At 39.3% G+C, this 14135-nt stretch overlaps 1 protein-coding gene across 4 annotated transcripts in view; it reads left to right on the top strand.

Moving 5' to 3' along the window:
- SLC24A2 (solute carrier family 24 member 2) overlaps positions 1-14135 on the top strand; it is a 151814-nt gene that overhangs the window by 84286 nt on the left and 53393 nt on the right. For all 4 annotated transcript variants that reach the window (XM_064643148.1, XM_064643147.1, XM_064643145.1 and 1 more), the window contains one exon: positions 12834-12962. In XM_064643148.1, the coding sequence (XP_064499218.1) occupies positions 12834-12962 (129 nt within the window). The remainder of the gene's footprint in view (positions 1-12833; positions 12963-14135) is intronic.

Genomic DNA, 14135 nt, shown 5'->3' with positions numbered 1-14135 from the left:
ATGCATTCTTTTAGGAAACGTATTTTTACTTATCAGATATGTCTGCAGTCCTAAATATAGCTAATAGAAATTGCACAAAACACACATATCGCAGAAAACATGTTCTTCTAAGAGAACCTATCATGATGTGCATCATGGGATAGTGAAAATTCATTGTAAAAGAGGAGCTGTAAACAAACTTCTCCATCGTGCCTTCTGTTATCTTGAGACAAATAAAAAATTAGGCCAAATGAAATAGCAGTATATTACTGTTTCTATGACTCGTATTTCATATAGTTAAAATGTGGAAAAGAAGTAATCAAACACTGAAATGTATTTATTTTAACATAGATCTTTCGTAGATAATGAGTAACTATGTCTTGACTTGCACAATGGCTACTGAAATAGCTATACAGTTATCTTCTTTCTTAAGTAAGAAATAAGTTGTAATTCTCAAGAGTACCTGGCTGCAAAATTTGGTCTTGTCAGGCTCTTTTTAATGTCTTTTCACTTTAAAAAAAAATTATTAATACCACCTCCCATAAATGGAAAAAAAGGTAATGATTGATTTTTATAAACTTGACCACTGCTCTTTTAGACTCGGACATCAAAAGCTGCATAGAGAGAGAAAGTTTTGTAAAAAGAATCCTTGACACATAAACTTTTATAACAGTTTAGTTTATACACTTTACTTCTTAGCCTTCTTTTTAGGCTATAGTGACAAAAGACAGACACTGCAGGAAATGGCTGAGCAGTGATCTGTGACATAAAATGAGCTTCCCCTTTGATACGGTTTGAAGCTGGCTCCCTGCCAAGTCTCCAAACCTTACCACCCTTATCTGGTGTTTCCGCCCGGTTCGTAGGCTGCTGCAGTGTAGCTTATCAAGCGTCTGCATCCTGGAATGTTCATTCCTCCACGTCAGTTCTCGGCTGCCCCCGGTCAGCTTCGGCAGGCAACTCTCAAGCTCTTGGCTCGCCTCCAATTTCGCCTGGGACTCTTCTCCCGAGCGCCGGGCCTACTTCCACAGCCTGTCTCTTGGCTCAGCTTCAATGTTGAGCCTCTCCTCCACTTACAGTGGAGGGAAAGGAAAAGCCCCCCTCTACAGCTTCACTGCAGAAAAGTAGGGGGAAGAAGGCTTGGCTACGAAGCCTGCCTCTCTCCTCTTACCTCAGGTGCTGTGAATCTCTTCCTTCACAGCACACACTCCAAATGCTGACTCTAACTCTAGCCAAAGGCTGAGCTGGGGGTCACAGGGCTCCCCTCTCCCTCCTGGAGGGGAAGAGAGGGAGCCCAGCCACCCCCTGGCCTTGTCCACCTACACGCAGCAGACACCAACAGCAAAACAACCAAGACAGAACTGCCAACAGCTTCCACTGCTGTGATATTTGATTTTGAGCAGAAGCGAACAACATGAGTGGTGATTGGCTCTCCAGGGAACACTGCCCTGGCACCCAATCACCTCTGAGCCCCCACAGGCTCTCAGGGGGGCCAATTTCAAACTATGACAACTTATTAAAAGTGGGATGAGCTGTGCAATGACCATGGTTTGTTTTGAATCATACCAGGATTAGATTTTGATATTTTATTTAGTTTTGTTTATTTATGGTTTAACAATATTGTTAGTTCAAATCAGAGACCATATTGCTGCCTTCGTGATCTGAGCAAGTAACTGAAATTTTTTTCTTGAAAGGTTCTGCAAAGGAAAAACCAGGTGTGTATAAGTAACAGAGTGTGTTTATGTCTTTTGGCTTCTTCCTAAAGACAATTATTCCTCACCAGGAGCTTATTTTTTACTGAAACATGTTTAAAATAGGGAGAGGTTATCCATTTTTTTTCTGCAATACTGGGAAAAAATCCCACAGCAATGTGTACTAGGGTGAATGTTTGGGAAAAGATTGTATTTGCTTTATACAGCTGGAGATGGAGAAATGACAAGATGATTTTGGCCAACTGGTGTGTTAGTGCACCAAGTATTAGCAGATGGCGTTAATTCTTCACTGTTTGCAGTAATTTTGTCTCTAGAAATAGAAATTGAGAATCGGAATCAAGGATCTAAAAGAGATGGATAGGTTTTGATATCATGAATGATCAGTAATTATAATGAGTCACTCAAGGAAAGGAGGGCATAGTAGAACATTAAATTACCTTTTCTGTTAATCTAAATTTTCAGACTATCATGACACTTAAAGATCCTTGTCAGCCCAACAAAACATTACTCTCATATAAATGAAGTGAGTAAAATCTATATAATAGAAACTCCCAGCACTACACTTCAACATAACATTTTACAGTAAGGAAAGATCAAATTTCGGATCCATTTGGATCCTCTTTTGAGAGTCCTACCTCATGGCTGGAGTGAAATAAGTCTTTAGACTATTTTTTAAATTCAGGGGGGGAAAAAAAAGAAAAAAACCCCAAAGTCCGAAGCAGAGTGGCTTTTAGACATTTGTTCTCAAAGGTCAGTAAGGGATGGCATAGCCTGGTGTAACCTATTATGTAGATCAGTCTGTGAGATACATGAAAACTCCAATTGACTCTATTAGAGTTCAGTAGCTTGAGGAGGAAACCAGTCTTGCTCTGTAAGATTCTTTTCCACTGAGATCGTTCTGTGAAAACAATAAGAAAAGGCAATCTTAAGCAATTGCGTATCACAGCAGTGACCACATGCTATCATTTTACATGGTAATGAAGAATTTCCTAGGCTTATTCAGAAACCTGCAAGGCCACAGAGCTTCATCATTTGAGACAATGGTTTCAATTTCAAGCAACAGCAGGGGAAGATGGGAAGATTATTGCAAGAGTACATTACTCAGCAATATCTTCCTTTCATCTCCCTTTAGATATTTTAAACTTGCAGTGAGGCAGGTTTTGGAACTTCTATGTTAATTTCAGCAAGTATTAGGACATTCTGAACAACTATTCTTGTGTCTTAGAGGTGGGATACATTATTTATCCTTATCCAAATGACACAATAGGAGCAAGCAGGGAGGTTTTTTAACTGGTGGAGGAATGAGTCTGCAGATTTAGGTCCATCAATCTGAAAGGATTACATGTGTCTGCTGTCACAATAAAAAATAACAATCCCCTAATACCATTTTGAGAAGTAATACTGGAGACACAGGATTGTATGGCAGCCAGTTCTCATAGTAGTTTCTCCTTCTCTTTCAAAAACTCACTCATTAAAATGACTTGTGCTCATAACAGCTGAGTCTTGACCTACAAATGCTTTTTAATTTTGATCTTTTTGTAACCAAGTGTTCTCCATTTTACACTGACAACATGGTTTGGTTCTGTTCCTAAGTAGAATTCAATCAGATGGCTCAAAGTTTTGGTGATTTTAGCTTACTCCAATGCAAAGGAGTAATGCTGTGGTGTCAGAATTTGGAAGTACAGTATAAATTTCCTTCTCTCCAATTTTCCACTTGTATAATCTCACGATAAGGTTTTGTGATCCATAAGCGCTGAATAAATCTCTTAAAAAAACTTACTGTTAGTGCCTTCATGTCACGGTAATGATAATTTATAACTGTGAAAATTGGAGACACTGTCAATCTGGATGAACAGAGCTTCAAATACACCTTTGGGGGAAAAAATTTTGTCCTAAAAACTGTGGTACGTGCAATGGGTATACTCACATAGCAGGTCATCCTAAAAGATGTTTGCAGTGAGGATACAGAAGATCTGCATAAGGATCTAATTCTTTCTCCTCCATTATCAAGTTCCACTATGGTCTACATGCTTTTCCGTCTTGCAAAACAATCATAGTCATATTTCTGGGTTTTTTCTTATCTTTCACTGATGCAGATTATAGTGCCTGGGTCTAAATTCCTAGACACAAGCATTTTAGAATATCGGTCTCTATATTGAAGTTAGAAATGTCAGAAAATAAGTACATTAAATGTTCTATGTTCTGCTAGTAAAAATAGAATATGCATATAAATGCTTATAAGCCCCTTATTATTTTAAAATTATGAAGCTGAGCTTGTAAAAAAGAAGGTCTCAGGCTAAGACTGCAAGAAAAGGAGAAAAAATAACTTTTATGTTGTATTTTTATTTTCCTATACTTGTAAAATAAACTTAATTTTAAAAGGTGTAGTACTCCAATTGCCACGATTTAGTTTTCCTTATACCTCTCCTGGCTTCTTTGTGGGCTTTTTTTGGTCATCTTTATATGTTTTTCCAGATTCTTTCCTCCTTTCCTTCTTTTCCACTTACACAAGGCTGAAACACCACACAAGACAGTTGAGAACACTGTCAGTTAATGTCTTCTGCAAGGTACCATGAACTAGGTGTATTTCACCTAATTTGCAGGGGTTTTTTTGGTTTAATTTCTTTATTTCTCTCTTCCAAACTCCACTGTCTTCATTTTCCTTTTTTCCCAGGACCTTAACTCCATTCTTGTTATTCAACCCTCCTCCAGGGAAATTCAGCTGTCCTGAGCAACAAGAAAAAATCTGTCCTGATGCTGCTTGCAGGAATACAAAAAGGCTGTACAGAAAATGTGCCCAGCAGCCCAGTCATTTGTGCCAGACAGTAAGACTCATATCACCCCACTCCAACTGTAAGCAGCAGCCAATATCCTACACTTTGATAAAACAGGGATCATCAGCTTAGAAGGACAGACAGCTGTAGCCTCTGTCCCATCCCCTAACCAGCACAGCAGGGAGTAATATCTCCTCCCACCATAAGGTCTTTAAGACATTACTACTTTACTTGCAGCCAGAAATTCCCTTCTGCTGAATATTGCATCTTCCTTGGGGATTTTGTTCTACTTATGGCATTCTGTCTCTTAACCTTTAGCAGGTTGCCACAAAGAAGATTCTTACATAAAACTTCAGAGTGGTACCAAGAATGTGTAAGAAAAGGAAAGAAGACTAAAGATACTTAGTATGTCATTAAATGTATCTCATTTTATAGGGTGTCCTTCAGAGAATGATCCTTCTGAGAAGTCCAGTTGTGTCCCTTATCCCTGCCCCATCCCCACCACATTCTTAACAAGCATTTGATAGTAGTTTTAACCTGTGGCTTACCTAAAAATAGTTTCCAATCTGAAGATAACACCTTTTCCTCCCACCTACACACACACACACACATACACACATGCATATGTACACATGGGCACAGTTTTTCCTGTTTCCGTGGAAACCCCACTGGAAAATGTTTACATGCCAACCATGTCAGAGATAACTTTTCCATGGAAATATAAGAAAATTTGTATGTCGTAGAAGGTTGCCACATAGGCTTCATTGTTTTCATTGGATTTAATCTGCGTACCGGAGCAACAGTCTAGTAGAGCATTTTTTGCCTTCCCCACCAAAGAGCAAGGACAGAGTGCTGGTGGGGACATAACTCCCCTGCCCTAGAGTACTAATTTTGTTTGCATCAAATTAGTATGGTGTGAGTGGGAATAACATTGCATTCTCCATCTCAGTGTATTATTCTGGGCTATCTTAAACATTTCTATTTCATAGAGACAGAATGGAGAAGATTAGAGCAGCATTTGTTGTAAGGCCATGATGCATTCTGGTATCCCTAGTATTTGTTTGATTCATCATAAAAAAATTATTTTCCTAAACCCAAACATTTTTTCAGTTGCCACAGTCGGTCTAAAGTAAATGTCTGCATCTTATTTGCTGGTATAGCTCTTTGTGACTTAAAGAGAATGGTGCTGCCATGAAAAGGAATTGATCTTTATATTTCCAAGGCTACTCAGCTGCCTATTCCACATTTTTTTCTGCTGTTTAGCAGTTTGACTTACTTGAAAACTAAGATATTGAAAAATGGCATGAAGACAAAGGCTTATTCTTCAGAATTATCTCCATCATACCATAGCTGTTATATCTTCTGGTGGGCTGACTGCAGTTTTGACTATTACATTCTGAATATTACTTTTCAAATTCCCCAGAGAGTGCTGGCAGTAACATGGGCATAAAAATTAGCATATAAGCTCTGGGAGCTGTGATTTTACCTATTTGTGCAAGATCCCAAGAGGACACAAGCAGCAATAGCAGAATCTGGACCAAATATCTACCTGAGCCTTTCTCCTTCCCGTAAGGTTCACTCATAAGGTAGCTCCTTTCACTGAGTTCACAGTACAGCAAGGATTAGCACAAATTAGCTGCCCTAAGGAGAATATCCAGATATACTGAATGCATTCTGAAAGCTCAGAGATTTAACTTTACTCCCTGCTTGAATTTTACTCAAGAGTTCATGAGGAAGGATGTGACTTTCTATCTTAGTTACCCTGTAGAAATTACATACTGCTGTACTAGCTTACTATTTCACCTTTTTTCACATAGTTTTTTCCAAATGAGAGGTAGGAGAAGATAAATGAGTGATTCAGCTTACAGAAAAGAAACATAAAGCAGAGATTTGAGGCTGTTCACAGTAGGACTCCAATTGCCTATACTCTCTGCCTTTCTAGTGAAATAAATTAATGTGAGATTTGCCCTCCTAAATAAAACAATCAACCTCAATTCTGAAAATCACCAAATACCTCTGGGACAGGGAACATTTGAGATAGCATAACTTTTTCTTAATTCACTCATTGTGAGAAGTTGGGTTGTACAGAGCTCATTTCCAACAAAAAAAAAAAAACCACAAAAACCCCCATCACCACCACCACCAACCAAACCAAACCAACAAAACCAAACACAAACAAACAAGGAAAAAAAAACCTCTGCACAGTCTTTTGCAGCTCTATCAAGTAAAAAAAGAAATTGTCACTTTAGAGGTCATGCAATATCTGTACTTTGACATAAGCAAATTGAACTGCAAATAGTCCCTGTCTTCAGTTTCCTTTCTTCTGGAGTCCTAATGCTAATTCTTTATTGATTAGTTGTATCAGCAGTCAGAATGCACAAGCATGAGAATTTACAGATTAGCTATTCAGCTTAGTTGGACTAACAGAATAATTCTCAGAATATGGTATTTATAGTTTATATGCTATGGCTGTTATACAGTACAGACTAGCTGGTGAACAGTGGCAGATTTGCTATATCTGGTAAGTTTGAGGTGGTTTTTTGTACTTGTTTTCCATTTTGTCCTACCATCAGGAAAAAAAAGTGTAAAATTCTGTTTAACGTTGTGCCAGAAAAGCAATTGTTTTTCCTAAAGTAATATGAGTGTAAACCTCCACGGAGACACTGATTTTCTGATGTTTGCTAGGAGTGACTACCTTGTGACTTTGGCAGATGGAATTTGCTATAAGCTGTTGTTTATAAACAAAATAGTTGTGGATGAAAATGTCGCCATATATTTGCACTGTATATATAATGTGAAACATGCCATCATTTCCTCTGTTTGGAAGAATTTACTGGGAAATTAGAAAATCGGATAGGTTTAGATTAGATATTTAGGAGGATGTTGTTTACTGTGAGGTTGCTGAGGCACAGCTCTAATGCAGCTGTGTCTAAACCTTTAATGATTGGTTAAGTGATGAGGAACACAAGTTATCCTGTATTTTTCCAGTTGCAGGGAATGATGAGGGACAAAACAGGAAGACTCAGAAGATCAGTAACTGACTCCAAGAGTGGTCTCACCAGCAGAATTTAGGGGTTTTTATCATGCATTGGTTTAAACAACACTGGGCCTGCTGGTGAGAGACAGGATATATCTGTTTCAAAGCGGCAAAAGGATCAGAGTTAGCAGGGCTCATTGAAAGAGCTTTAAACTGCATTTGAAGGAAGAAAGGGATAAAACCAGGCACGCTAGAGATAAGCATAAGGGTGGCACACCAGTGTTTCAGGGACAGTGTGCTAGTAAGGTCCTTCAGTCTGCTCCATGATGTGCTGAGTACACCAGAGCACATTTGAGATGTCCCTGTACTAATTCACACAGCATCTTAGCCATCTCAGTGGAGTTAGTGGATGAAGATCCACACATCATCAAAGACATAAGCATTGTCAATCCATAAAGAACAATGGAACAGTCACATAGTAATTAAGGCTTCTTCCTCCAAAAATGTGACAGGACTGATAGCCCAACTAAAGTGCATATAAAGCCATTTTGCAGATGGAAAACTGTGATATAATTACAGTAACATAAAGATGGTGGGCTTACTTACACAAATGGAGTGATGCAATAGATGGCTATAAACTCTTTGGAAGGGATAGGCAAGGAAGCAGAGCTGGTGGGGTAGCCCTGTATGTTAGGGAGTGTTTTGGCTTTCTAGAGTTTGATGATGATGATTAAAAGGTTAAGTATTTATGGATAAGGCCAACAAAACAGATATCCTGATGGGAGTCTAGTATAAACCATCCAACTAAGATGAAGAGGCAGACAAAAATATGTTATAAGCAGCTGGGAAAATCTTACAATTGCTGGACCTTGTTTTTGTGGTGGACTTCATCTTAACAGATGTCTGCTGGAAAGACAACACAGCAGAGAGGGAACAGTGCAGGAGGTTTCTGGACTGTGTGGAAGACAACTTTGTGACACACAAAGCCAGGGAAGGTGCCCTGCTGGACCTGCTGGTCTTTGTGAACAGAGAAGAGTTAGTGGGAGATGTGGTGGTCAGAGGCCATCCTGGGCACAGAGACAAAGAAATGAATAGTTTTGCTTTTCAGAGCACTGAGGGGGAGGGGACCAGCAGAACTGCTGCTTGGACTTCCAGAGGCCAGACTTTGGCCTATTTAGGAGACTGGTTGCCAGAGTTCCTTGGAGGGCAGTCCTCATGGGCAAAGGAGTCCAGGAAGGCTGGACATTCTTCAAGAAGGAAACCTTAAAGGTGCAGGAGCAATCTGCCCACATGTGCTGAAAGATGAGCTGGCTGGGAAGAAGACTGGCCTGGCTGAACAGAGCTTTGGTTGGAACTCAGGAGAAAAAGGAGAGTTTATGATCTTTGGACGAAGGGACAAGCTCAGGAGGACTACAAGGGTTTTGTGAGGTTAGGCAGGTAGAAAATTAGAAGGACCAAAGCCCAGCTAGAACTTGATTTGGCTTCTAAAGTTAAAGACAACGAAAAATGTTTCTACAAATACATCAGCAACAGAAGTAAGGCTAAGGACCATCTCCATCCTTTATTGGATGCATGGGGAAACAACAGATGAGGAAAAGGCTGAGGTACTGACTGCCTTTTGTGCCTTTAATAATAAGACCAGTTGTCCTCAGAGTACCCAGCCCCCTGAGCTGGAAGACAGGGAGGGGGAGCAGAATGAAGCCCTCGTAATCCAATTGGAAAAGGTTAGGGAAAGTGGACCTGCTACACCACTTAGACACACACAAGTCTATGGGGCCAGATGGGATCCCACCAAGGATCTGAGGGAGCTGGCAGAAGAGCTCACTGAGCCACTTTTCATCATTTACCAGCAGTAGTGGCTAACTGTGGAAGTCCTAGTTGACTGGAAGTTGGCAAATGAGATGCTCATCTACAGGAAGGGCTGGAAGGAGGATCTGGAGAACGAAAGGCCTGGTAGTCTGACTTTGGTGCCAGGGAAGGTCATGGAGCAGATGATTTTGAGTGCGATAATATGGCATATGCAGGACAACTTGGGGATCAGGTCTAGCCAGCATGGGTTTGTGAAAGGCAGGTACAATATGACCAACCTCTTCTCTTTCTATGATGAATTGACACACTTAGTAGATGAGGGAAAGGCTCTAGGTGTTGTCTGCCTGGACCTCAGCAACTACTGAATTTTCATCATACAGACTAAAATAAATCAAAACTATAGTTGAAGTATTAGTTTCTACAAATTGTGATAATGCATATTCAGTATGTACATTGCAGATAGGCTGAGCCGCTGACAGTGCACATAATCTCTGCCGTAAATCTGTGCTGAGTCATTTTCTACCACTGCTGCTTAGTCCACAGCATGACACTCACATTTGTGTGTTTTTAGACCTGCCAGAATTTTTCCCATTCATTTCTTAAACCTCAGTGGATAGTTCAATATTGCATTGAAATTCATGGAAGCTAGATCTACAAATACTTTGAACTTCCTTACTTCCACTGATTTTTGGAAGGTCAGCATTGAAAATTAGATGCCAAATCCAATTTACAAAATAGGAAATGAATATCGACTCTGTAGCATCTGTAATGCATCATGGAGTTAAACTAGCAAGAAAAAGGCTTTTGTCTGCACTATGAGCTTGAGTTTGGCCTTATATTTTGGGGATAGTTGTCTTGGGGAGAAGGATGAGGTAGGACAACTGGAAGGTGAAAAGATCTCAAAAGATGGATCAAGGTTTCTCAGGAGATATCTGGCAGTCTACAAAAGCAATTCTTTGTGGTCCTTTGCTACAGCCACTCATGTTGCCTGTGTGCTCATGCACATCCAATGGTATTTGACACAGCCATGAGACTAGAATGATACCCGGTGTTGAAGTAGAGTGAGTATAGTACAGTCCTACATGAACCAATGTAGACATTGCATTTTGTATATTTTTCAGACACACATGCAAGCTCAGATTAATGTAAAGTTGTGTTGTGATTAACTAGGGTTGTTAATCATGGCTAATCTCTAAAGATGGCAATTCAGGAAGTACTTTGCCACTCAGTGCTGTTGATGCAGCACTTACTGAACTTTATTCCAGCTGAGTTTGCTGCTTGAATTACACATGGGCCATTCAGAAAGAGTGACCTAGGCAACCCTTCAGCTGTCCTTTTGTACCCCAGTTTTATCTCAGTCATCATATTTCAAAGCTGAGCCTCCATCTCAGGTTGATTTTCCCACCCCGGTAGCATCTACCAGAATGGAAAAGGAATGGATTTGTTTTTCAGGAAGTAACCGCACTAACTCCTGCTCTAGCACAGTTCCCCAAAAGTCAGGCTTCAGCAGATTGCAGCAGTGAAGCATAGGTTGTCCTCTTCAGTGAAGAACTGAAAGCTAAAGGCAAAAGCTAGCCTCTTAAGCTGCTCAGGAGCCTTTAAAGTACTGTGTTGAGTGTGAGAAATTTTAAAAATCTTTTAATATTATAATCTTTATGACCTTTTCGACCTTTTCACTTTACTGTTGTCTTACAGTCATGCAAATTGGAAGTTTCACAAAGTATAGGGATTAACAATACATGGTTTTCTGTTGAAATCAATGCATAACTCAAAAGTAGCTGCAATGTCAATGTGTCAATGTGTCAAGAGATAAATAGGGATTTATCTGACACCTGACACCATCAGTGTCAGATGGTACTGTCAGAGTGGAAGATTCTGATCTAAGAACGGGGCTTGCTTTTCTAGGCGCTGATCAGGTCAAGTAGCTGGGTATTTGAACAATTCAAGAGTTCATAATAGTGGAATAACTAAGACCAGTTCTTTAGTCAAAATTAGCAGTAAGTAGAAAAAGTTATGAACAATACCAACATATGGTGACATTTCATCAATAACTCTTTTGCTTAGAAAAAAATAACTGATGTGGTCATTCAAATGTTTGCTTCATATATCATTGTCATAAGGTTTATGTAAGCAATCTTAAGACAGAAGAAACCTATTATAAGAAACTTATTATAAAAAACCTATTATAAATCTATAGGAAGAATAACATGCCTATTGCAGAGCTGTCTCAATTGCTATCTTTTTTCAAAAGAAAAAAAACAAGAACACTACACGAAGAAGTTGTTGTATACTTCTCATGCTTTCAAACAGTTTTCAGCAGGTGCTCTTTTTTGGACTTGTTTAGCTTTCACTGAGCTCTCTAGAAATCTTTCCACAGGATTAACCATTTGCATTACACACATTTATGTGAAAGAACCATTTAGGCCATTTTTTCAGTTGCCTTACACTGTGATATGTGTTAGATAGATGTGCAATTCTGGAGACATCGGCTACCTATATTAGAAGTTTAAAGTTATTTCAATACATGCATGCAAAAGCTTCAATCATGCCCACTTTTCTTGCTTCCTTGTCAGTCTGGGAGGGCTCCATTTTGTTAGGAGGAGCAGTCTAAGGAAAGAGAAGTGTGTGGCAGCCAAATGTTTTCTCACAGGAGACGGTTCCTATACATCTACTCTGTAACAGGTAGGCAGCTTACACATAAATAGAGATCAATGTGAAAATCAGCTACATCAATAGGAGAGGAATGTCTTTAGTTTTAGCACCAAGTTGTTAAGAACACTGCTGCATTGTGGCTGGTCTAAACACAAGAGTCTTTGGTTGGAGACAAGGAGAAGCCTATTCCTCATGTGGACAGCCCAGCGATGGTGTTGGGGCCCAGAGAGGCTGGGCTATCTCCATCATTGATGGTTTCACAGTTTGACTGGTCAGAGCCCTGAGCAGTCCAGCCTGACCACACCAGGTCAGCAGTGAAGTTCCACAGGTGCCTCCAGCCCGAATTACCCAATGATCCTACGAACAAAACAATATGTACATATACAGACACATATTTATATAGTAACTTTTTAAGTTACTCACAAAAGCTTAAAAAGTTAGATATGTATACATCTATATGCACGTTTAAATATTTATATGCATATCTATGTGTGTGAAAGTGTGTACATGTACCTATACACGCACACTGTCTCTTTTCCTCTCTCCCTCTCCCCCCCCCCCCTCTTTCTCTCATCTGTATTGTATGGCCAGGCTTGATGCTGCCTACAGGTATCTTAACCCCTGACTAGACTAGCCCACATCCCAAGGGAGAGCTGTGGGAACACTTGTCAGAAACATTCTGTGCATCCCAAGGGACCAGCCGCAAATATATGTCCTTAGGCAGCCTGTGCTGCAGGGATACCTCACAGTCTGGACAGATTAATTTTTACTGTATTCTAAATAACGTTGTTAGGTGGGTGTGGTGTTAATGCAATGTTTTCAGAGTCCATGGTTCTCACTGCAACACAACACCATTCTTAGAACTCCTTTTGCAAGAATCCCTAATCTCATTCATCCACTTTGATATTCTGCTCACTGCAGCTTTTCTTACAGAATGAAGAGGATGAGGAGCAGCCTCTCAGCCTGGCTTGGCCTGAAACCCGACGCAAGCAGCTCACCTATCTTTTTGTGTTTCCCATTGTTTTTCCACTGTGGGCTACCCTACCAGACGTTAGAAAACCTGTAAGTAACAGCTGTTGCATTATTGCAGTATGTTCTACACTAAAGGGTAGATCTCTAGCTAAATGCCAAGAAAGTACTGTAGTGGATTTATGTAAGAATAGAGCTAACAGGTTTTTTTTAAGAGTTTCTTCTTTGAAGAAGATGTAACAGTATCAGTCTTCAAACGGCAAATGGGTGCTTATGAGCAACTGGTTGATAATAGCTCTATAAAGATTGTAATTTATATTCATAATATTTTAGAACATAAAGTGAAAGGTCTGAGAACTTCTTTGGGACCTTCACATCTGTATTTCTGAATCTCTACTGAATATCACATAAGTGCTGAATAAGTCTGTCCATCTTCATTGCCCTAAAGTATACAACTGGAAAGATTTTAGACTGCCTAAATTTTCTCCTTTTTTAAAATATAACGATATGCATTTCTCTGAAATTCATGTTCTACTAGACATTTGTCTTCTACTTATCATCTTGTAATTTTCATACTAGGACAATATATGTAAGTCCCTTCATGTGTAAAATACTTGCTAGTTTTGTCCCAAACACAGCTTTAAGTAATGTAAGACTGACAACAAAGGACTTACTGTGACAAGTTACCAAGCCCTATCGGTTTTATACTCACATATACAAAACATATACCTGACTAAGAAGGCTCATGGAAAGTAAAAGAGAGAAATTCAAGAGCTAAAAAAACTTTAGTAGTAGTGTTTTAATCTCTTTTCCTTTCTGGATCAAAAACAGGTTTAAAACTGCTGCAAGAGTGGGATGCACAGCATATAAGTCAACATCCTGAATTCTTTTTTCCTCCTCATGCACAGTGAAAAACTTTCCATTCCTAAATGGAAATGCTAAAAACCTGCAATTCAGCGCAAGAAAGAAGCTAAAATAAGACCTCTGATTTGTTTTTACATAAAGGTTTTTTAAAGGCTATAAAGTGACATTTTCTCTTCCAATTTTTAAGCTTCCTTTTCTTAAAGATTTCAAACAACTCTGCTAATCACTTTTGTTTGGTAACAGAGAGCATACTAAATGAATGTCAGTATTGTTTATTTCTGTATTTATGCCTTCCTTTTGTCATTCAAAACCACACCTGTAAGTTTTTTTTCATAATCTGGTCCAAAATGAATGAGAAATATGTATGGGCATTATTTTGAAAATCTGAAGTTAACATCAGTA

This window comes from Pseudopipra pipra, chromosome Z, assembly GCF_036250125.1.
Source record: "Pseudopipra pipra isolate bDixPip1 chromosome Z, bDixPip1.hap1, whole genome shotgun sequence".
Classification (NCBI taxonomy): domain Eukaryota; kingdom Metazoa; phylum Chordata; class Aves; order Passeriformes; family Pipridae; genus Pseudopipra; species Pseudopipra pipra.
The sequence above is the reverse complement of the archived record's forward strand: the minus strand, read 5'-3'. Positions and strand labels throughout refer to the sequence as shown.